This window comes from Trachypithecus francoisi, unplaced genomic scaffold (assembly GCF_009764315.1).
Source record: "Trachypithecus francoisi isolate TF-2019V2 unplaced genomic scaffold, Tfra_2.0 Lachesis_group16, whole genome shotgun sequence".
Lineage (NCBI taxonomy): Eukaryota > Metazoa > Chordata > Mammalia > Primates > Cercopithecidae > Trachypithecus > Trachypithecus francoisi.
Genome location: NW_022681461.1, coordinates 71,940,064 through 71,963,259, shown reverse-complemented (window position 1 = coordinate 71,963,259; position 23,196 = coordinate 71,940,064). Strand labels below are relative to the sequence as shown.

Sequence of the window (23,196 nt, the reverse complement as noted above, 5' to 3'; positions counted from 1 at the left end):
CAAAGACCCTCTCTCCAGATCCAGTCACACTGGGGTTAGGACTTCACCATATGAATTGGGGGCACACAGTTCAGTCCATAGCAGCTCCCCATGGCTTTCCTCTATCCTTTCCTCATTAGCTGGGGACTTCCCTCTCTATCTTTGCTCAGTTTCCCAACCTTTCTCCACCTTGGATGAAAGCTGAAGCTGGGAAGGACAGCAAATGTGATTAAAGCCATGCTCCTGTGATAAACAGGGCTGCTGAAACCCAAAGAAGAGAAAAGTCTTGTCCAAGGCCACGCAGCAAGCCCGTCGTAGACCGAGGACTGGAGCCTGGGTCCCTGAGTCCCAGCCCAGTGCCCCTGCTGCGCTGCAGTTCGAATGCTGGCATCCCCTGCCTTGAGTCTGGGCCTTGAAATTCACAGACCACACTCTCCTCTGGTGCAGTGGAGAGGCTGGCATGGCCAGGGCAGTGTCTCTGGGCCTGGAACATGACTCGATTTCCCAGTATGTGCACGCCTCAGCTTCCCCACCTCACAGACAGCAGTCATGAGGATGCTTCCCTTGTCAGAAGGATGTGGGGTCCTTAGGATGATAACATGGACAGCTGTGTTGAAAGGAGGATGCTTCAGGAGTGGATGGCAGGGACCTGGCTTCCTGCCTTGGCCTATCCCCGATTTTATGTCTGGCCTGAGCAAGTCACAGCTCTGCTTTAGTCCTTAGTGTCCCCCTCACAAAGGACGTTCAGTGACCCACATCCTGCCCTCTTCAGAACTGACATCATTACCTTGAGGATGTTTTCCGATGTTTAAAGAGCCCCCTCCATGCCAGTGTTGGCTCCGTGACATCTCAGCCCAGTGAGTCTTTTTGCATTGGCGTTTCCCATTTGTAAAACAGGAGCAGGGAAGAGCCTGGACAAGATCCCGAGCCTTCTTGCCTAGGAACAAACAGAATAGCACTGGATACTGCGTACATCAAAGCACTGAAACCCTTACTGCTCAAAGCATAGTTTGAGGCCCAGCAGCCTCAACTGAGAGCTGTTAGAAATGCAGAATCTCTGAGTGAGGCATTGTGGCATGGTGCCTGAAGTCCCAAACACTCGGGAGGCTGAGGTGGGAGGGTCACTTGAGCCCAGGAGTTTGTTTGTGTTCTGCAACCTAGTGAGACCCATCTCTAAAAAGGAAAAGAAATGCAGAATCTCAGGCCCTACTGCAGAACAGCTGAGCCAGAATCTGCATGTTTTTCAAGATCCCCAGCTAATCTGTATGCACACTGAAGTCTAACAAGAACTGATTTCAGCCAGCTGAAGGTGCCCTTTTAGGTCACTTGTAACTCCAGTCATGATAATTGCAAGCAAATAAGTGGCAAGTGAGGCAACTGGGCACATCTAGACCTCTTGAGACCTCAGCTTCCCCAGCTGTAAAATGGGTGGAATTGGAGCCTTTCTTGCTCCATGGTTTTCAAACTGTGTTCCTTGAAGCCTCAGGGTTCCCTGGAGGAGCCTCATGGGTAGCCATGGGGGTTGTGTTGGAGGCTAAGGGGGCCGGGGACCCTAGCATTCACTATGCACACAGCCTGGCATGTTCCTGTGGTGCCATGGACTGGTGGGCTCCTGTATCAGTCTGGAGGAAGAAGGTATTGAACCGACTTTCTTCTTTTCCAGGGAGCGCTTGAAGCGCAGCCAGAAGAGCACCAAGGTGGAGGGCCCAGAAGCAGTGCCAGCCGAGGCCTCGCTGAGTGCCGAGCAAGGAACGATGACGGAGGTGAAGGTGAAGACAGAGCTGCCCGATGACTACATCCAGGAGGTGATCTGGCAGGGCGAGGCCAAGGAGGAGAAGAAGGCGGTCAGCAAGGATGGGACCAGCGACGTGCCTGCCGAAATCTGCGTGGTGATCGGCGGCGTCCGCAACCAGCAGACCCTTGGTGAGTGTCCAGCCTCTGTGGTCAGGGTGGAGACCAGGATGGAAACGTGGAGTCAGAGTCCGGGGGAGAAGGGACCTGGTGCCTCTGCTCCCTTCCTGACTGAGAGAACCTTTGCTGGCTTCCCTCTGCATTCAGGGAGAGATCTCAGCTTCTTTGACTTGCCTTTGCTTGTGCGGTTTCCGGCTGGAGAGCTCTTCTTTTTCTGCTCGGCAGCAGGACCCTATCCATCCGTCAATACCCTATTTAAGTCAAATGCCTGGAACCTTCTGGGGGCCCAGTGAATCCGTTTGTCTGTCTCTGGGCTCCCATACCCCTGGAGGGTCTCACACAGCCCTTACTGCTCAATGTCCTAAATGCCTCTCTGCTTTTCTCCCTCCTGGAGGGAGGGAGATCCCAGTGCCGGTGCTGCTCAGAGCAGATACCCCATCAGGATTGGATCGGTGACAGATGGCGCTTCCCCTGCCTCTTCTGGCCTGGGCCGGACCCAGAGGAGCTCTGTGGAAACTCACATCTTAGCAACAATTTCTCTCCCTCCAGTCTCTAGCATGCGCCAGGGGATACCCCTCAGGGGCCCCCTGCACTGCTGCCAGGTTCACAGACTCAAATGCCCACGAGGCCCAACAAATATGTTTATTTAGCGTAACTAGAGATGAGCCAACAGGACAGGTGGTGAGGACCGTGTCCAGTCAGAGAACGCACGCCGTGTGTGTGGAGGGCGGCGGCCGCTCAGCTGCTGCACTGATGGTTGCTGTGTGGGGATACGGCTCAGCGTTGCCACATCTCTGGACAAATCACACACCAGAAATGAACATTTTGATGGGAATTCTTTTGGCTTTAAATGTTGGCAGCCAACTGACCTTTTGAAATCTGCCAAACAAAACGTGTCAGTGGGTCAGAGTCCCTGTGGGCTGAAGTTTGCAACCCCTGGTCTGTGAAATAAAGTCCTCACTCCTGGCGTGGAGGCCTTGCGTGGTCTGGCTCCAGATTTCTGCTTCCCTCCACACCCTCCTCCACGTTTCCAAGGCTCAGTGTGTTCTTAGAAGTGCTGCTGTTGCCCTGGCCTCTGCTACTTTCCTGGTCCAGCTCTGGCTTACCTCTTACTGACTTCCAAGTATCTCCACCTTCCTGGCGCACATCCTGTATGCGGCACCACGGCCTCATTTCTGCAAGTTTAGACCGGAGTCCTGGTGCCATTTCTTCCCAACTGCTGAGAATCATCCTCAAACTCCCTTTCCCAGCTGTTCGCTGCTGGTTGTGGCCATCTTAGCCCCACCTGGGTCATGGCAGCATCCTGCTAACAGCCATGCTTTTGCAGCTTGCCTGTCCTCTGCCCTGGCTGCCAGGAGGCCTTGGTCAAAACAGAACATCGACCATGTTGCTCCCCTGCTTATAACCCTGGGACTCCTTACTGTCTCTAGAGTTGAGACCAGAGCATTAAGAGCCTCCATAACCTGAACCTTCTAGTCCCATTTCTTGCCTCTGGTCTTCCCAGACCTTTCATTCCAGTGTAGTCTGCTCTTCCTGTACTTTGTGTATGCTGTTGCCTCTCCCAGGGATGCCTTCCCCTATTTCCACTTGCCCAAATCCAACCTGTCCTTTAAGACGAACTCCAGTGCCACCTCCTCCCAGAAGACCTCCTTAATCTCTTCTGGTGAGAGTGGGCTGTTGCTACCCTGCTCCTTAGTTGGTGCACTTTCTACTTTGTTTTTAGATTAGAGGGGCCTGTCTGTGCCTGTCTCTTCCATGAAAGTGGAAACCCCTAGAGATTGGGGCTCCAGGACCTGCCTGATTTATGTCTCCTGTTCCCTGCTTCCACTCCACAATACCGAAGTATTGGTTTCTGGGAGTGGTGACTTTGACACTGGTGCTGCAGCTGTCATGGTGGGGCCAGGTTATGCTGCAGTAACAAAAGATCCTGAAAGGTACAAGATATCTTAGTAGCTCAAAACCACGGCAGTTTATTTCCTGTTCACACTACATGTCCACTGTGGTTCAAGAGGGAGCTCTGCTCCCCTCTGGTCCCAGACAAAAAGCCGTCATGTAGAATGCCACCAGCCAAGTGACAGAGGGAAAGCACGCTGTGGAGGGACTTACGCTGGCAATTACCTACTGCAGCCAGAGAGAGACGTGTTAATTCCGCTCACAGTCATTGGCCAGAACTAGTCACACGGCCCCACCCAACCTCAAAGAGGCTGGGAAATGCCGTCCTCCCATGTGATGGAATAGGGGTGAACCAGGAATGTTTGGGGAGGAGCAGGAGTGACTTAGTATTGCATGAGAGAGAGTCTTTTCAAGGGCCTGCACTGATGTTCCTCTGTCAGTATTCACTCCCTGAGGCCAGGGACTGTGTTAATCACTGGTGGATTTGTTAGTTAATGGAGAAGACCTGCCCTTGCTCTCTTTGGTGTGTGTGTGTGTGTTAAGACTCATTAGACCCAGTAGCTGTTCCTGCCCTTCACCAGGAGATGCCCAGTGAAGGGTGGCTAAATCTGAATCCTGGGATAGAGCCAGCATTCTGGATTCAGTGGGGAAAGCCTTGGGCAGCTAGGCCAGGAAAATGCTGGGAATCTTCCTTAGGCCAGCTGCCTGCACAGTGAGAGCCCCAGGGCCCATGAGCCTCATGCCAGCCACCGACGCTGATTTCCAGCTCAGCTGCTGCTCAGCAGCAGGATCCTTGGCCTCACTGTGCCTTAGGGTCCTCCTGTGTTACATGAGGCATGGTCCCTGTCCCAGCCACCTCATGGGAGTTGCCATCCAAGGTAGCAGTGGAAGGAAACAGTGTTGCCTGAGGAGAATGAGCTGGGATCCTTGGACTGGGAGTGAATCCAGGCTCCATGACTTAATAGGTGTGCTATCTCGGGCCCTGTCTGTCTCAGTTCTTACAGTTACGAAATCATCAGGCTGTCTGAATATTCAATGAGATCATGTATGTGAAGTGCTCAACACTGCTTAGTAAACAATTAGGTAGTATTCTCAGTAGTACTAATATTAATAGTATAAAATGCCTCTTCAAGAGGAAGGAATAGTCATTGTTTCTGCTTTTTCCCATCTAAGTAAGCCAGTGTGATATATTGAAACGATGGGATAGGGAAGAAAGTCGGCACAGGATAAAGTGTTAAAAGACACAGGTTCCAAGTGGGCTTCAGTTTTCTCCCCTGCAGAAACTGGGGAGGACTGGGAAACCTGTCTGGACCTTGGTGTTCCTTCTAGTACTGCTTCCCTCCAATTCAGGGACTTTGAGGATCTTGTGAACTTTTGAGTAATCTGCTTTGGGCAGACCCTTGTGAAAAAGGTTTAGAAGCCCCAGTGATAAGTGACGTGTGGAGCTGCCATGGTCAGCCCTACAGAAGCAGGGCCAGAGTGCTCCCTGCTGTCATGGCAGCTCATCTTGCATGCTGGAAGGCAGGCTCTCCTGCCTAGGGATGGGGGTTTTCTTCCAAGGGTCAGGCTCAGAGGAAGCTGGCTTGGCCTCATCACCAGGAAAGAAAGGCATTTAAAAACAAAATCAGTGTTAGAGTTGAACCTTTTGAACTCTTCTCATCTCAAGATGGCAAGTAGATTTTAACTTGTGGGTTAAGCCCAAGCAGTTGCTACTGGCTGTAACGAGTTCTCTGTTGAGGATTCTAAAGGGTGGCATGATTGATTGTTGATGTCTGCCCTGGATGTAGAGGTGGGCAGTGAAGCTATGCATGCTGTCAACTTGGTACCCCCGACCTCCTTATTTTATAGAGGGGCAGACAAGGCCTGAGGAAAGGATGGGAGTTGCCCAGGGTCACCCAGCAAGTTGGTGACATTTTCTTTCAGGTCATGAAGGGCCCACTCCACCTCACAACACCTGCCTCCCACCTGCTTCTGAAAGTATATCAAGGAGGGAAAGCTCTCCCAGGGACTTGGCTGGGGTGGGATGCTGGTTAGAGCTGTATCTTTAAGTGAGCTCCTGCTGCAGTGTGCATTCGTTGTCCTGGTCGCCGGGCATGGGGGAGTTAACGTGTTCCTGGGGCACTTGGCAGGGGACTGTTGGGTGCTGTGGTGCCAAGGGCCTCCTGCGTACTTCGCTCACCCACCCCGCTCTGGGCTCAGAGACGGGCTCTGTGGCTGAGTAGAATAGTGTTCCTGTTCAATCACCCAGTGCTGCCCCATGAGGGAGCCTCCCCAAGTCCACACTGGCCCTTTAATAGCCATCAGACAAACAATGTTCCCAGTGACACAAACATTATCCAAGGCACTTCCCGTGGAGGAGCCTGGGTCATGGACACGCAGATGGCATTTGGCAGCTTCTCCTGCTGGCGTCAGGAGGGGCCTCAGTGCCCAGGAGGATGTCTGCCAAGTTCACAGTGGTTGCTGCTGCTTCCCTGCTGCCCAGAGAATTCCCTGTGCTGAGAAGGGCGTCTCTCACTCAGAGAAAGAAAGTCACCGCCGTTGGAGCTGGTGCAGGATTTGGGGGCAAGACCAAGAGCTTCCTTTTATAGCAAGAACAGCAGAGGTGATAGATACTAAACTTCATAACTTTGTTGGATAAAAGCAGAAATGAAAGAAAGGAGGTTGACAGACGCCTGCACCCACCTGACAGGCTGTATGAACAGCTCTGTACGGCAGCCCTAAGAAGGAAGGGCGGACCACACTTGAGGTTTTAGGGGCTCCTCTAGGAGAAGTAGTAAACACAAGGCACTGCCATTGCTCCTGTGGTGCCAAGGGCCTCCTGATTACTTCACTCACCCAGCCTCGCTCCAGGTTCTTGGCAATCCCATGTTCATGGCAGACACTGCAAATTGATTACTGTACATTGTCCAACGATGCACCTCAGAATCCTTCTCAATAGAGTACACCAAAAGGTCTCTGCCAGTCAGCTAGAATTGAAAAATTAGAAGTGGAAACCTACTTGCCATTCTTCTTGATGAATCAGGGCATCCAGCCCATAGACTGTTTCCTGGCTCTGAGAGAGAAGGGTGCCCACATCCCATGATGGTGGTCCAGGTGTGCTGTCTAGCTGTGGGTGCTCTTTCCCATGCTGTGAAACTACTGGTCCTTAATCCGGAGGTGATTACTAACGAGGGAGTCCAGGGAGAGCAGTAGGGGCCCGGAGACCCGAGACTTAATGAGCTTCCTCAGTAGCAGTGCAGGAGACCGTGGAGGGAACGAGTGGCCCGGACTTGACTCCTCTTCAGATGAGGGACAGGGACCAACTGGGTTATTCCCCCAGAGAGTTAGCTCACTGGGGAGAGAAGGCCCATGGAGAAGCTAAGGGCTGTTTGTCCTGGGTTGGGAGGAGACTGGGGATAGTGGAGGCATGAAGCGGGGGGTGATGGAATCTAAATATTCACAACTTACAGCATTTTGCAAGGGGCACATGGAGCAGACACATTCCAGGGTGTCCCAGCCAATACGGAGAAGTCTCCAGGAGGGGATTTCAACTCGGTAAAAGGAAGGACTTCGTGTGATCATGGGAACTGTTTGGTAACTGGACATAAGCCTGTGAGGGAGTGAGATCCCCGTCCTGACATAGGTGATCAGGGAGGGTCACTGGACAGAGTGCAGGGTGGGGAGTCAAGGATGAGATAGATGGGAGACTGGAATCTGCAAGGATGTTTCTAGTCAGCACGCTTTCAGGACCAAGGTACAGAGGTGTTCTCACACTCATCGGGCAGCCAGGGAGCCAGGGAAAGAGGAGGAAGGAGCTGCAGCCAGGAGGCAGCAGCCAGGCTATGGCGCGGGAAGGAGCAGCAGAAGAGCTTGACAGTCATTCAGACACAGCCACGTGGGGTTCAGCCTGTGACAGACCCAGGCAGCGTAGGTGCCAGGTCTTGCTTCATCGTGCCAGCTGATAGTTAGTTTCCTGTTTCAATAGGTTGTTGGCAGGGCCTCACACAAGAGCCTGCCAGAACCAACACTCAGCTCTTTGCTGCAGCCACTCCGAAAGGAGGAGTTCTGGCCACCCTCCCAGGCGTGTCCTGTCTCTGCTACTGACCCTTCCTCTTGTGGTCTGAAGGGTTGGAGGGTCCCTGTTAGAAAGGCAAGAGCCCAGGGTTTACCCTACTGTGGGGCCCTGGATAAGCTCCTTAACTTCTCTAAGCCACTGTGTCTTGAGTGGTCAGTAGGTAGAATAAAAGTCTGCCCCTCTTTCCAGTAGAATTGTTGAGGGCAGAGTGAAATAATAGGTATGCAAGTGTTTTTAACAGGGGACAAAAAACGTAAAACCAGTACCACTACTATTAGCTGAAACCTCAGGACATTGATACCTCTGGGGTTACCTCTAGAGTGATAAGAACCTAAAAGGCCAAGGTTCTCAAACATTTGTTTTTGCTCAATACCTCCTGAAAGAATTTTGAAAACTATATTCTTTTTCACAAGTTTGAGTTGACAGCTAACATTTTTATTCAAAGTTTAAATCATTGCAAAGGATATAATTTCCAGGATATTGTGTAAAAAAAAAAAAAAAGGTGGCATTTTGGAAACAAAACTGTGAACCAATTTTCAAAATGTATCCAAGGGAATCCAAACACTACTGCTATTTGATATCCGCCATCATCACTTCAAAAACATATGAACAAGCCTATCTTTAAGAGTCAGAAATTTTACATCTTTCCTTTTTCTCCATGAGCTCATATTTCCAGTCCACTGCCCGCACAGGGTTTTATCCTAATGTAAAATATATTTTTTATGCTTGAAAGTCTTTTATTGATCACTGTTTCACACTCATATGCCATAGCAAGATGTACATAAATTGAAATTGAAATTTCTGAAAAAAAAAATTCCTGGGATCATAAAGCTGTGCATCCTCCAACTTTTTTTTTCCAGATTGAGTTGTTATTAGCATACAATTCATCAAAAACAAATTTAGGTAAATAGTAAATGTGAAAGTAAAAAATTATTGAAAACGCATCTCTTAATGAAATGGATAGGGCTTCATTTCTTTCTCAATTGGCTCATGTATCTGTGAATTAATGTTTCTTATTGCTAGAAGGAGACAAGATTCGGCATTAATTTAATTCCTATCTTTTGGTTTTTGTAGGTCTAAGTGCTTAGAAAGCTCAGTCACATAAATAAGTAGCTGGCAGGGGAGAGAGTTTTGTTTTAGCAGTGTCACTCAATTCTTTGAATTCCTTCCAAGTTGTATGCCAGAAATCATACGGGGGTCTATCATCAGACAATATTTTTAATGGTCTCTTCGCTGACAACTCCATTAGATCCTCCTTTAATTTTGTTGAGAGGAGAGAATTGGAAATCACCCGATTTGAAAAAGGAGTTGTTCCTGGTCATTAGATCCACTCACTTTCTGAGCCCAACACCGGTATTGTAGGGTCATCTCTTTGCTTGGAGCCCCAAGGTTCTCATCTCTTAGGGCAACCACCACGGTAGGATTAGGGGTGGGTGAAAGGATCGTCTTTTGTTTGTAACATGGCGCAAGGGTGAAGGTGAGAGTAGGAAGAACTGGCAAGTGGAGCCTCCCACCTGCCAGGTTCTCTGGCACATTGATGTTAGGAAGGAACACATTTAGAAGCTGATGATTCTCTTAAGGCTGCGTGGACCTACTTACTCCTTGGGCAGCCGCCACACCCCCCCCCGGGAGATTTGTGCTTCACTCGGAAGACCCTGCTCCAGAGGACATTTGGTTTGAGGCCAAGCCCCAGAGCCTCAGGGAACCCACTTGTCCATGCCTTCCCTGTTCGGATCCCCTGTCCTTCGGCAAGCCCTGGACCCAGCTCCTGTTGCCTGTTTGAACAGAGGGCTGCACACACTCCTGAGCATTTGTTCTCTGAATAGCGGCTCCCGAGACGCTCCGAGTTAAATATGGGACTGTCCATTGTAAGGAGCCAGCCTTCTGTCCCTACCCTTGTGTTTTTCTTCTCTCATTCACCGGCTTTGGATTTCTGTCTTGTCACATTTTGTGTATCCTGAAAGGTGTCTGAGCTTCTCTAGACCTGGCTGGGTGCAAAGGGTTGCTACCCTACATTCTTTCTCAGAAGCCTGCATCCTCTCTTAGGCATCTTCCCAGAGTCTCCCTCTGTGACCTCAGGAACTAGACCCGCTGGCCTCACCTGATCTGTCTGATGCTCTGGAAGGGAGCTAAGCCAGGTATTTAGGGAAAGGGCTCAATGGGAGCAGTGAACTCGGATTTGTTGGGATGGCAACTGCTGCATCACTTGTGAAAGCAGAAATGGGGAGAGGAAAAGTCCGCTCCTGCCTCCTGTGTGCTGGCAAGCCCTGCCAGCCATCCCTGGCAGCAGTCCCAGGGCTCTCAATAGGGTACTCTTGGGAGTCCTATGGCAGCACTAGACATAGTGGGGGACTCTACTCCCCTGTAGCATTTAAGGAAAGTGCCATGACTGAAAGGAACACACAGCTCGCTTGGCATCCAGCGGGTGACCTGGGGTAGTGGCAGTAGCATGGCTCTGGATCCCCAAGGCCTATTTTGAACTCAGTTCCTTGCCAGCCACTAGCCTAGCTGCTAGAACCTTATGCTTATCCTTGCAATGGATGTTGAGTTGCCAGCCTCATGAGGACTTCTGGGAAGATGGTGGATGGAAATGAGACCTAGTAAAGGTTCGTTCTCTTCTCTCTCTCTCTCTCTGTCTCCCCCCACCCCCCCTTTCTTCTTCTTCTTCTTCTTCTTCTTCTTCTTCCTCTTCCTTCTTCCTTCTTCCTTCTTCCTTCTTCCTTCTTCCTCTTCTTCTTCTTCTTCTTTCTTCTTTCTTCTTCTTTCTTCTTCTTTCTTCTTCTTCTTTCTTCTTTCTTCTTCTCCTTCTCCTTCTCCTTCTCCTTTTCCTTCTCCTTCTTCTTTCTTCCTCTTCCTCTTCCTCTTCTTTCTTCTTTCTTCTTCTTTTTTCTTCCTTCTTTCTTTTTTTTGAGATAGGGTCTTACTCTGTTGCCCAGGCTAGAGTGCAGTGGCATGATCACAGCTCACTGCAGCCTTGACCTCCAGGTCTCAAGTGTTCCTCTCACCTCAGCCTCCCAAGTAGCTGGGACTACAGGTGCGCTCCATCATGCCCAGCTAATTTTTGTATTTTCTGTAGAGATGGGGGTCTTGCCCAGGCTAGTCTTGAACTCATGAACTCAAGTGATCTGCCTGCCTTGGCCTCCCAAAATGCTGAGATGCACCGCGCACAGCCCACAAGCACCATTTCTTCATGGTGCTTTCCAAGAGGCTAGTTGTGTGGCTTGGGAGCAAATCAGATCTGACCGACCTCTGGTGCTATGCGTTGCCCCTCTGGTTCTCACTTTCCTCACCTGAAAAATGGGGATAATAATCACCTTTACCTGCTGTAATTGTGAGGATGAACTGAGCTGGTGTGAGAAGCCCCTGAGCCAGGACCCCGAGCCCACTAGCTGGCTACGTGAATTGGGTGAGATGCTGCACACAGCTGCCCTAGCCTCTGCTTCCTTACCCATGCAGTGGGGCAGAGGTCAGTCTGCATGGAAAGATTGCAGATGAAGTGAACCCAGACAGGCGGTGATGGTGACAGCCATGGTTCATAGAGGAAAAAAGTGGCTGGGATGAACAGAAGAGGGAGCGTGCTGGGCAGGGAGTCAGGCATGGGGGCTGGGGACTGTCTGAGCTGAGACCCCAAGAAGGCCCTCCTTGCCCCACTACATCAGTTTGGGTCTGTAGTGGCCACAGGCCAGGGGGATGCATGGGCACTGCACCCGTGGGGCACATCTCCTTGGAGGGTCATTTTGCTGGAGGGTTTTTGGGTAGAAATTGTGTGTTCTAATCATGTGATGAATCAGAATACAGAGAAAATACAAAACTGAATTCAGGGAGCTGTTGGCCCATGGCTGCTATATTCTGCCGTGCCGTGCGCCAGTCTCCCTGGGGAACACGTGGATGCCCCTTGGCCAGCACAAGGTTTTTAATGAAGAGGTAGGCAGTGTGATCTTGTCCACACTTCTCAAAGTGCAGCCAACTTCGCCCCTTCCCTAACCTTCCAGGCATTCTCCAACTTTAAGGGCTCTTTCTGATTTCTTACGTAATTCAGATGGAAAAGCGCCCGAAGGCAGCCCCCACGGTGGATCTGTGCGAAGCCGGTATTCAGGGACCTGGATTTTTGACCAAGCATTGAGATATGCATCTGGTACGTGATGGCCAAGGGGTAGTGCCTGATCCGGGGCCAGTATGGGTGGGGGCACGGCTGGACACAGCCATCAGCTACAGACTGAGTAAGCAGGCCCTGCTAGCATCTCAGGGTCAAGAGGGGCCACCCTCTTCATCCCCTGTCCTGGCTACACATGAGCAAATCTAAGCCTGCCCTGGGACCCTGGACACCAGTACTGGACTACTGGAGGGATGGTAGAGCACGTGGAAATCTGGACGCCTAGAATGTCCAGAGCATTTTGGCAGCACTTCCTATGGGCCACAACTCTGAAACAGGCCTAGGGGACAAAAGGGTTCCAAGCCAAATGTGTTTGGGAGACCCTGGGTTAAACAGTAGTTGACCTCTCTCCCTGCAGGACTTCGCAGGGCCTGCGGCTGCTCCTGTACACTGGCCTCCCCAGGACGGGCCACGCCACGAGGTCTCCCTCATGCGCACTTGGCCATGGTCTTCTTTTTCCTGGGGTGCATTCAGGAAGTTGGATTCCAAAGAATAAACTTTGGAAAATGCTGCTAGTAATAGCAGCTGACCTGTATCATGTGCCTGCTGTGGACCAGGCCCTGTGCTAAGGAGCCACCATGTTGTCCCTCACAACCCATCCCCGCAAGGGGTGAACAGTGTTACAGAGAGGAAACCTGAGGTGTGGGTCGTTCCATGACTTGTCCAGGGCTCCCTCTGCTGGGATGTGGTGAGCCAGGGTTTGCACCCAGGTTTGCTGGCATCGCTGCACTGAGGGCTGCCACTCTGGTAAACTCTCCCCATGCCCCACCTCTCACCTTTCTGGCCCCATCACATAGGGGAACCTGAAGCCCAGAGTCAGGCTGAGCAAGGCACAGGTGGAGTCCTGGGCTTTAGGCTGAGTGAGAGGCAGGCGGGGCCCTGGGTTTTAGGCTGAGCGAGGGGCAGGCAGGGCCGTGGGTTTTATGCTGCATGAGGGGCAGGCTCAGGGTTCCTCCTGCCAGCACACAGTGCTCAGTCCAGAGACTCCGTGTTCCAGACAGGCTGTCTTACTCTGCATTGGGGGTCAGGAGCCAGCTGAGGAGAGGCTGAGGAGCCATCATGCCCCCATTGATTCCGTCTGTGGAGTGATACCTGCAGTCAAGGCTGCATGTGCCCTCAGCTCTCCCACAGCTTGGGGTAGACTCCATACTGCCTGCCAGTCAGGACTTGGCTTGGCTGTAAACAGTATCTACTCCACTGACTTGGGCCCCCCACTGCAGTTAAGCTAGGGTCCTGCCTCTGTGCCCCCAGGCCCTGCACTTGCTGCCCTAATGTCATCATCCTGCATTGTCCCTGTGCCAGCTGGCCTGTCTGCTCCCTATTAGAGAGAGGACAGGGAGCACACCTTGCTCATTGCTGGGGCCTCAGTGCCCGGCACGTTGCAGGCACTCGTAAATTCTTCACTGGTTGAAAGGGAATTGGCAGAAACTGCTAAAGAGTGGGTGGAGGCAGCAGGAAGAGAGTTGGAGGCATTATTACTCAGTGACAGATGAGTACAACAGCAAGACACCATGGATTTATGGAGCCCTCGCTGTGTGCCAATCACAGGGCTAAATACAAAGAAGTATGCAACTGATCTTTGCCCTCCACGTGATTGTATTTTTCCCTGCGTGACAAGGGTAATACACATACAAACCACTAAATAACAGACTACTAAATCCCACGCTGGCGTTGGGATGACAGCGGCCCCTGGAGTGACCCACAGTAGTACCCATGGCACCGGCTCCTGTTCCTCAGTACCTGTGGTGTGCCAGCCGGTTCACACGATGAACCTCGTTGATACGGACCTCAGTCATGAATTGGAGGAATCGGAGTCTGGTGTTGCAGGTGGGGAAACAGAGGCTCAGACAGGTAAAGGGATGTGTCCGAGATCGAACAGACAAGGCAAGCTTGTACAACCCGCGGCCCATGACCGCATGTGGCCCAGGATGGCTTTGAATGCGGCCCAACACAAAGTTGTAAATTTTCTTAAAACTTTTATGAGTTTTTTTTGTGATTCGTGATTTGTGTTTTTTTTTTTTTTTTTTTTTTTGCTCATCAGCCATCGTTTGTGTTAATGTATTTTATGTGTGCCCCAAGACAATTCTTCTTCTGGTGTGACCCAGGGAAACCAAAAGGTTGGACCCCCCCTGAGCTAAGGGATAACAGAGCTGAACTAGGCTTCAGACTCCACATCCAGTGCTCTTCTGCCTTCACCTTGTGCCTCGGGTACACACCCAGGAAATGGGCCTCTGCTTCCAGGCAAGACTAAGGGAGTAGGAGTTAATGATCTTCACCTTCACGGGGAGGGTCTGGTCTTGTGCTGGGAACACTGTTCATGCAAACTCAGTCTTCACACCAACACGCTTGAATCAGCCACATTTTTCCCAGGAGGAAATTGAGGCCCAGCCAGTAAATGGCAGAGTTAAGACTCTTATCCCAGGTCTGCCTCTCCCATCCCCAGATGCTGGGTACCAGAATTTCCTGGGGACCTTGGAATAGGCAAGTCCCCACCCCAGCTACTCTAGATTGCTAAGCCTGGAGTGGGCCAGGGCCTCTGCATTTGTCCACAATCCCAGCTATTCTGTTAGGAAGAGCAAGGCCTGGGCCCAGGTGGCATCAGGCCTTCATGAGGGCTGATTTAGGAGGGGGAGAAGGCAGGGTCTCTGCCCCTGGGGTCCCTGCCAGGCTGGATCTGAGGGGCTCTTCTTGGCTTCCTGCCATGGGCCTTTGCTCTGGCCTTTACATGGGCAGGCTCATCTTTTAACCTCTCTGCAGTGCCCACTAGGAGCTCAGCCAGTTCAGTCTCCCTGCTGTTCGTAGAAGGGCCTGGCAAGGGGCTGTGGGGGTTAGAGGCAGGCATTTACACCGTGTCGGTCTCTGTGTGTCTGAGGGAACAAGGCAACCCCTCAGCGGATGTTGGGGGGTCCTCTCCTTGCCGAGCATGTCTATAGCAGGGCTGGGCACTTCCTACAGGGAGTAAAGGGCCACTCTACGAGGTAGGTACATGTGGTCCCATTCTACAGATCAGCAGACCGAGGCTGCATGCACCTAAGGAAATTACCAAGGTCATGCTGCTGGTAAGTGACAGAACAGGGACAGGGACCCAGGTATATCTGATTCAGTCTGTCTTAATCTCTATCCCATTCTGGCAAGGAAAAGGGGTCACTGGAAATTATAGTAATGCAATGAAGTGATGATTTCCTTGTGTGGATGCAATGTATTCCTTTCAGAGCACTTTTACGTTCATCTCCTTTTTCTCCTCAAGGTGTAGGGCTGAGAATTAGCTGAAGAAGTTACCTTCTCCATCTTACAGATTTGGAAACTGAGGCCCAGAGATGGTGGGGTGCCTTTCCCAAGAGAGTGGGAGGCAAACCTGGATCTAGACCCAGGCCTACTGACTCCTAGCTCAGTGCTGCCTCCTTGCCAGGGACCAACCATCTCTGCCCCTGGGACAGAGAGTTAGCCACACTTGTAGGCATCGCCTGTGGGTCCTGGGACCTTGTGGTCACAGAGGTTGGGTGACCAGTCCTTTCCTCTTCTGTTTTCCAGGGTCTTATGAATGTGGAATCTGTGGCAAGAAGTACAAGTATTACAACTGCTTCCAGACCCACGTGCGGGCACACCGAGGTGAGAGGAGTATCCCTGGGGCAGAGCCCAGGGGCCACCGCTCCCACTATCTGTCTGTTTCCCACTTGGGCCCCTCGTGGGTGACCCCAGAGGCCCTGACAACTCCAGCCTTTCCCATTCTCCTCCCACTTTCATCAGTAGGACAGGGTGCCAGGCAGAAGAAGGGAGACTCCACAGGACACACTAGGCCTGCGCCCCAGGGCTCCCCCTGCTCCCCACGGGCGTCACACCTCCCAGGACATCTCATCACTGCTCGGTGTCAGTGGCTCCCACAGGCCATGTGCTGGGGTCAGTGCATGTGTTCCTCATGACAAGCTTGGGAGTTGGAGACAGGAGGGATGGCATCTGTTTCCCCCGGAGCCTGGCAGACAGGGAGGAGAGGCTGACATCAGGGGCCCGGGGCGGGACTGTGAGCTCGTCCCTGTGGCTTCCATGTTCTCTCTTGTGTTTGGTGCTGGCCCTATCATTGGCCCGGTAGCCTCACCCCCCTCCCTCTCTCTCTCTCTCTTTGCAGACACTGAAGCCACCTCAGGGGAGGGAGCCTCCCAAAGCAGTGAGTACTTTTTCCTCCTGTGGGCTGCTGAGGGGCGAGGGCTTGGGGTGGGACAAAGAGGAGCTGCTCGTTCCCTCCCCCAGAACTGTTCCAGGTGGCCTCTGAGAGACACAGTGCTGGGGTCCAAGCTTTGGGGCCAGCCCATCCTTACAAAACCACAACACAGTGCCTCAGAGCAGCCCTTCCCAAAGCGTACTCCGTGGTAAGCTCATTCTGGGAAGGTTACTGGTGTTCTGTCCGTGACAATTTCTCCAGCCGAGTAACTTTGGGAGACCTTGAGTTTCACTAAGGTGAGCAGGTTTCTTTCTTGTGGACATTTCCAGTTCTTCATTGACAGACACAGCCGTGCCTCTCCCATGGATGCCCAGGATATGCAGTTTCTTGTGTTCTTTTGACTCTCACCCGTGACTCTGGGGCTTTGTAGCTGACTTTTGGGAAACACTGCTTTGGAGAGTTTTCTCCTGAGCCCCCACAGCCAGGGGCACTAATTGCTTATTGGTGATTTGCCCTGGGGTGCCATATCCCAGCACCTGGGGTGGCACAGGGCTTTGACATCTGCAACAGCACTGCTGCTCACAGGCCCTGCTCGCCATTCCTCCAGTTCTAGACCCCAAGCGCCTGGTAAGCGAGCAGCCGGGCTGGTGTAGACTAGGATGGAGTCTCCCCACCCAATAATACGAAGCTTCAGAAGTCACAGTTCCACCTGTAGGTTATGTTGCCAACAGAAATGTGTGCATATCTGCTGTATGCTAACTAGAATGTTCTTAGCACACTATTCCTAACAAACTAGAAACCCCCAAATGCCCAGTGCTCATTGAATGGATAAGTCTAGTGACACAGAAGACTACTGTACGGTAGTGAGAATGAACAATTTATAGCTATACACAGCAATATGGATGACGCACAAACAATGGTGAGCAAAAGAGGCCAGGCATAAACAGGGTTCATCCTCTAAGATTGTGCGTAGAGAAAGGGCAAAAGCAGCTAAAACTGAATATTGCCAGTAGAAGTCAGAAGAGCGGTTCCCCTGGGGAAGGGGCTTCTGGGTTCTGTTTCTTGAGCTGGGTGTCGGTTACATGGGTGGTTTCGGTTTGTGGAAATTGAACAAGCTGTACACTTAGCGTTTGTACACTTTTCTACACCCGGGGTTAGCAACATTTTTCTGTAGAGGACCAGATGGTAAGTATTTTAGACTTCATAGGCCAGACGTCTCCGTCACAAGTGTTCAGCCCTGCCCTTGTAGTGGGAACGTGCCAGGAACAGAGATAATATGTAAATGAATTCCTTACCAAAACAGATGGTGGGCAGGGTTTGGCCCACAGACTGTTGCGTGCCAATCCCCGTTCTATGGGTTTGTTACACCACACCATCATAAAAAAAGATTTTTAACATAATAAATAAACATTACCACCCCCTGCCCAACAAACCCCCAAACCAGAGCAGTTTGAAGAGGTGCCGATGGCTGAAAAAGGATTTTAACTGGCCTGGGTCCCAACAGCATTTCTTCTAAGGCACGTTCCCATCCACTCCATTTGGATTCTTGTGCCAAAGGAGAAGCCGGCATGTTCCGGAGAGGAATCTGAGGTCCAGGTTGGCTAGACACCTGCCACAGGACCCCAGCTGGGAGGAGGTCCCGCCTATCCTGCCCCAGCCCCAGCCCCAGCCTGGCCCTTGGCTCCCGTCTCCCTCAATAGCTCCATTCTTTTCCAGCTCCCATGGACTGACTGCGGTCAGCCACACATTTAAAGAACTTCCCTATTTATCTTTCCTTCCTCAGCTATTCTGGGCCCCTGGCTTCTCCAGCAGCCCCTCAATGATCTGTTGTGTTCCGTCTGGCTTCCGTTGTCCGCAGGCTTGCTGGCTGCTGAGGGTTCTATAGCAGGGGTATTTTTAGTCCCTCCATCACTTTTCCCTTCCTCCCTGTGGAGTTTCCTCCCCGCGGCCATTGCGCACTGTTTTATTCTCAGTCCTGCAGCCCTGCCCTGACCCAGACTGGCAGCGCCTGCTTAGAATGCCTGGCCTCTGCTTTGCAGGAGCCTGGTCGTGGAGTCATGGAGCCAAAAGGGCCCAAATGAGAATATTGAGTCCAGCCCACCCATTCTGCAGATGAGGACACTAAGTCCCAGAGAGGGGGAGCCATACAGCTTGTGAGTAGTGGAGGCAGGGCTAGAAATGAGGTCTCACACGTTCTCTTAACAGTTCTAGGACTTTTCACTTATTTATTAGGAAAATGGTACAGTCATACATAGAAGCATAAAGACATATTCACTCACCCATCTGTCCACTAAGGAATAAAAGATTAGCCCCTCATGCTACTGTCACATTGATATTTGTGACAGTATTAGGTCACATTTGGCAAGCATCAGATCCTGTATTTGGGTTCTGGGGGACAGGAGAGGGACCAGGAGAGAGTTCCCCGAGCCCAGTACTGATTTGCGGCTTATTCAGACAGAGAAGGGCCACTTGCCCTGACTCAGCCTTAGCTTGGAGTTAGTGAATGTTTGAATCCTAGCTCTCCCTCCCCCATCCACCACCGCCACTGGGCAGCCTTGAGCATACCACCAAGCCTCCCTGTGCCTGGGGAGGTGGGATTGATAGGCCCTCCCTGCATCAGCACAAGGAACACACACGTGAGGTCCGTGCCAGTGCAAACTTTAGAGTGTGCCGTTGTGGAGGGGGTCATGTCCTGTGTCCAACTTCAGATGTTGGGTAGACCCGGGGGATCATCCAAACTCTGACCCCATGTTAGTTATCTATTGCTGTGTAACAGATGTCCTTAAAACTTAATGACTGGAAACAACAAGCTTTGATTATCCCTCAGTTTCTAGGGTCAAGAATTTGGATATGGCTTTGCTGGGTCCTCTGGCGCTGGGTCTTTTCCTGGCTGCAGGCAAGGACTTGGCCAGGGCTGTGGTCTGGCTTGACTGGAGAAAGAGCTGCTTTTAAACTCACTCGCGTGGTTGCTAGCAGGGTTAACAACCCTGCTAGGGTTCTGTCCTTCCCAGGCCCTTAGACCGAGGGCCTCACTGGCTATTCACCAGAGGCTGCCCTCAGCTCCTGGTCACCTGGGTCTCTCATGGGATCTCTCTCATGCTGCCCACCATCTGCTGCCACCTGTCCACTTGCTTGTCTCTACCCAGCCTCCCTGACCAGCTGGCCCTCACCCCTCACTTCATCCTCTTATGGCAGCTCACAACCCAGAGGCCAGCAGGTGTGAGCCAGAGAGAGAAGGTATGCTTGAAACAGAAGTCTCGGTCTTTTGTAAGCTACCCTCAGAAGTGATACGCAGTCACTTTCACTGCATTCTGTTCATTAGAAGTCAGTTATCAGGTCTAGCCCAGACTCACAGGGAAGGGGTAATGTAGGGCATGAGCATCAAGAGGCAAGGAGCCCTGGGTGCTGTCCCCAAGGCTGCTCATCACAGGCCCTCCCGGCTGTGCCCTTGGAACATGTCCCTTCTGATCCTCAGTTTCCTCGTGTGTAAAATGAGAGACTGCTTCCTCCCTCTGTGGCAAGAACGGAGGAGATGGAGGGGAAGAGCTTGGCCTGCTGCCCTGGTTGCTGTACCACCTGGGCATGGGCGCTGCAGTGATTGTTATTCTCACAGAGCTTCTGCAAAGGGGGTGCCAGACCATTTAGGAACCAGGCCCCAAGGAACTCAGCTCACCTAGGGCAGGTTTGGGGGTTGGTTTTGGAGTCACTTTGGGGCTCCCAGTCACCTTGTGTGGTCTGGATCTCCACAGAGGACCCCTGACACCCCAGCCTACATCCTGTGGACCCAGGAGGCCATACAAGGCTGGCTTGGGGTGGAGGGTGGGGCCAGCACTGAGGCAGGAGCTTCATCCTCCTGCATATCGGAGAGGAGAAGCTGGGTGTTCCAGAGGGTAGGCGGTGCCATGCCCTTCCATGGTCCAGAAGATTTGGGCAGTGCCAAGGTACAGACTGGCTCAGGAACTGATTCTCCATGGGGTCATTCAGTTGGGGCCAGACTGGGCTAGTTTCATCTTTGGTTTCTGAGATGATCTGGCCAGAAAAACCCCACCCCACATGACTGAAGCCCTGGTAACCAACCAGGTGTATGTTTTCATCCCATGCAGACAATTTCAGGTACACGTGTGACATCTGCGGGAAGAAGTACAAATACTACAGCTGTTTCCAAGAGCACCGAGACCTGCACGCAGTGGATGGTGAGTCAGGCCCCTCACTCGCTGGAGTCATGCCAAGAAGTGCCCTTCCGCAGAGACACCAGCCTCCAGCCCTCCCCACCTCCCTCCTCCCTCTTACCCAGAAAAAGGCCAGGCAGTACTCAGAACTATGAGGGGGATGACCAGCCCTGGAGGATTCTGGGGGTGGGAACGTCACCATCATATTCCACATGACTTCTATTTAGGTTAACCCAAGTGAAATTGCCATTTTTATAGGTCAAAATTAGTCGAATATTGGAATTTCATATCGAGTCATTTTATAGTTTCATATTGAGCATTTTTATGTTCTGATGAAATTAAACCGGTTTTAAAAAACGAATGATGGCCTTTTAGCATCTTAGATTATACAATTAGAAATTAGAACAATACAGTTAACATATTTTTGAGTCTTAAAAATCCTAGAAAGAGGGCCTTAAACCTTGGAAGGGCCTTAGGGGTTCCCCGTCTAGCCCCACACCCTCAGCCCATCTCAAGCTGTGACAACCAGGCCCACCACCTGTTACCACTGGCCCGTCCCTTTTCTCACCTCCTCTTTCTCTCTCCTCCTGATCTCTTCCTCTTTTCTCCTGCCCTGGCCCCTTGAAGCCATGCTGGCAATCAGAAACAGATCCAGGCAAACTGTCTGCCTGCACCATGGGTGGATGTCCATCCCAGTGAGGACGAGGGATTGAGGCCCAGGCTGTGTCCTGGTTGGGATGTATCCTCGTGTTGTCCTGGTTTTGGGGGGCTTCCACAGTGGCCAGGGCAGCCCTCCTGGGCCCCAAGGCAAACCCGTGGGGATAGGGGCTGGGAGCGGCAGCAGAGGCTGCTCTGGGCAGGGACTAACAGGGCTCCTGTTTGCTTCTTTCCTTCTGCGGCTGCTGCCTCCCGCCCGGGCACAGTATTTAGTGTGGAAGGGGCCCCCGAGAACCGGGCAGGTAAGTCCTTGGGGCTGCTCATCACCTCCCCTGTCCCTGGCTGGGCTCCTGAGACCTGGGGGACCAGGGTGCTGAGGGCCATATGTTCTCCCACAGACCCCTTCGACCAAGGTGTTGTGGCCACTGACGAAGTGAAGGAGGAGCCCCCGGAGCCATTCCAGAAAATCGGGCCAAGTATGCGGGATTCCCTCTGGGCACAAGGGCTGGGTGGGGGCTGGCCAAGGGAAGCAGGGCTCAGTCTCACTGCTAGGGCAGGGGTAGCAGTGCGTGGCATCACTTAACGGCAGCAGTGGTGCCCACGTGTCAGTTGGGCCAGTCAGTGTTAGGACTGGAGCTTTCGAGGAGCAGCAGGGCAGCACAGGGTCAAGATCAGAGCAGTGAAGGCAGCCAGGATGGGATGGAGTCCTGGCGCTACTGCTTACAGGCTTGGTGTCCTCACGGTCTGTTAGCCATCCTGAACCTCAGCCTCCCCACCCGTGGAGTGAGGATGACATTTCCCCACAGGTTTGTTGGGGGATTAAATGAGATCCTGGATGTGAACCACTTGTTAGCACAGTGCCTGGTACATAGTAGGTGCTCGGAAAATAACACGTCGTAGTCACCTGAAGGGGCCTCTCAGCGAATGAGCTGTCCAGGGCAACCACAGGTAGATACTCTGTCTCTGTCCCAGGACACCCCCTGAGGGCAGGAGCCACACACATGTCTGGCCTGTTTTCGATAAACTTGTATTGAGTGTTGTGGGCACACAGCAGGGCGCAGGACACGTGTAGTCCTGCCCTTGGGTAGTTCAGATGGGGCTTTGGGGGTGGGGACAGCAGATCATTGAACAGTTCCAACACAGCTTGCAGGGAGTTGTGGGAGACCTGAGGGAATGCTGGAAGCTTTCGGGTGGGGATGAGGGTAGGAGATGAGTCCCAGCATCCCATGTGAAGGCAGGAGAGCCCTGCTGGTCCCAGAAATCGATGATGGCTTCAGGTCTTACAGAGCCTTGAATGCTAGCAGGCAGCATCCCCAGGTGAATGAGCCAGAGAGTTTACTAAGTGGAGAAGGGACTTGATCCGATTTGCATTTTAGGAAGCCTGGTTTTGCTGCTGGGAGGAAGGTGGATTGGGAGGGGCTGGGTGGCCAGCCTAGGGCAGGTGCTGGGGGACCACAAGTGAGTGAAACTTGTCCTTTCCAGCCGTTCAGGAATTGCCATACCTGCTATTTATCTCTTTGTTTTCTGTACCTCACTTACTACCCAGCAAGAAGAGACCTTTATGGTCTCTGCTTCCTTCCAATAAGGATCTAAGGCAGCTTGTAAAAATATACACAAAATCAGAACGAGCAGATGAGGATATCTGAGTGAAGGAAAATCAGAGGAGCTGAAACACTTAAGTTGGATACGTTCCTCGGGCAGAACTTGATCCCAGCTCTTGGAAGGGGTTGGGTGTGTCCCCTCCCCCTTCCCCCAAATGCTTTTTCTTCCTCATCCCTTGTCCATGTGGTCATGGGATGATTCTTTGCTTTCTTCTTAACTCTTCTGAAAGCATTCGGGAAACTGAAGATGAGATCATGTCTATAAAGTGGTTAGCACAGTGCTTGTCACATGCATAGTAAACACTAGATAAACAGGAGCATAAAAATCATCTTAAAGATGAAGAATATGGCTGGGCGCGGTGGCTCACACCTGTAGTCCCAGCACTTTGAAAGGCCAAGATGGGCAGATCACCTGAGGTTGGGAGTTCAAGACCAGCCTGGCCAATATGGCGAAACCCCATCGCTACTAAAATTAGCCAGGCGTGGTTATGCATGCCTATAGCCCCAGCTACTTGGGATGCTGAGGCAAGAGAATCACTTGAACCCGGGAGGCAGAGGTTGCATTGAACCGAGATCACACCACTGCACTCCAGCCTGGGTGACAGAGTGAGACTCCATCTCAA

At 52.0% G+C, this 23,196-nt stretch overlaps 1 protein-coding gene across 20 annotated transcripts in view; it reads left to right on the top strand.

The window, feature by feature from the left end:
* ZNF618 (zinc finger protein 618) overlaps positions 1-23,196 on the top strand; it is a 180,793-nt gene that overhangs the window by 111,881 nt on the left and 45,716 nt on the right. For 14 of the 20 annotated variants that reach the window (XM_033237722.1, XM_033237720.1, XM_033237721.1 and 11 more), the window contains exons 3-9: positions 1,643-1,902; positions 11,877-11,972; positions 15,522-15,599; positions 16,114-16,152; positions 20,250-20,339; positions 21,239-21,274; positions 21,371-21,448. In XM_033237722.1, coding sequence (XP_033093613.1) covers positions 1,643-1,902; positions 11,877-11,972; positions 15,522-15,599; positions 16,114-16,152; positions 20,250-20,339; positions 21,239-21,274; positions 21,371-21,448 — 677 coding nt within the window. The remainder of the gene's footprint in view (positions 1-1,642; positions 1,903-11,876; positions 11,973-15,521; positions 15,600-16,113; positions 16,153-20,249; positions 20,340-21,238; positions 21,275-21,370; positions 21,449-23,196) is intronic. The other 6 variants (XM_033237714.1, XM_033237713.1, XM_033237723.1 and 3 more) reach the window with 2 other exon arrangements.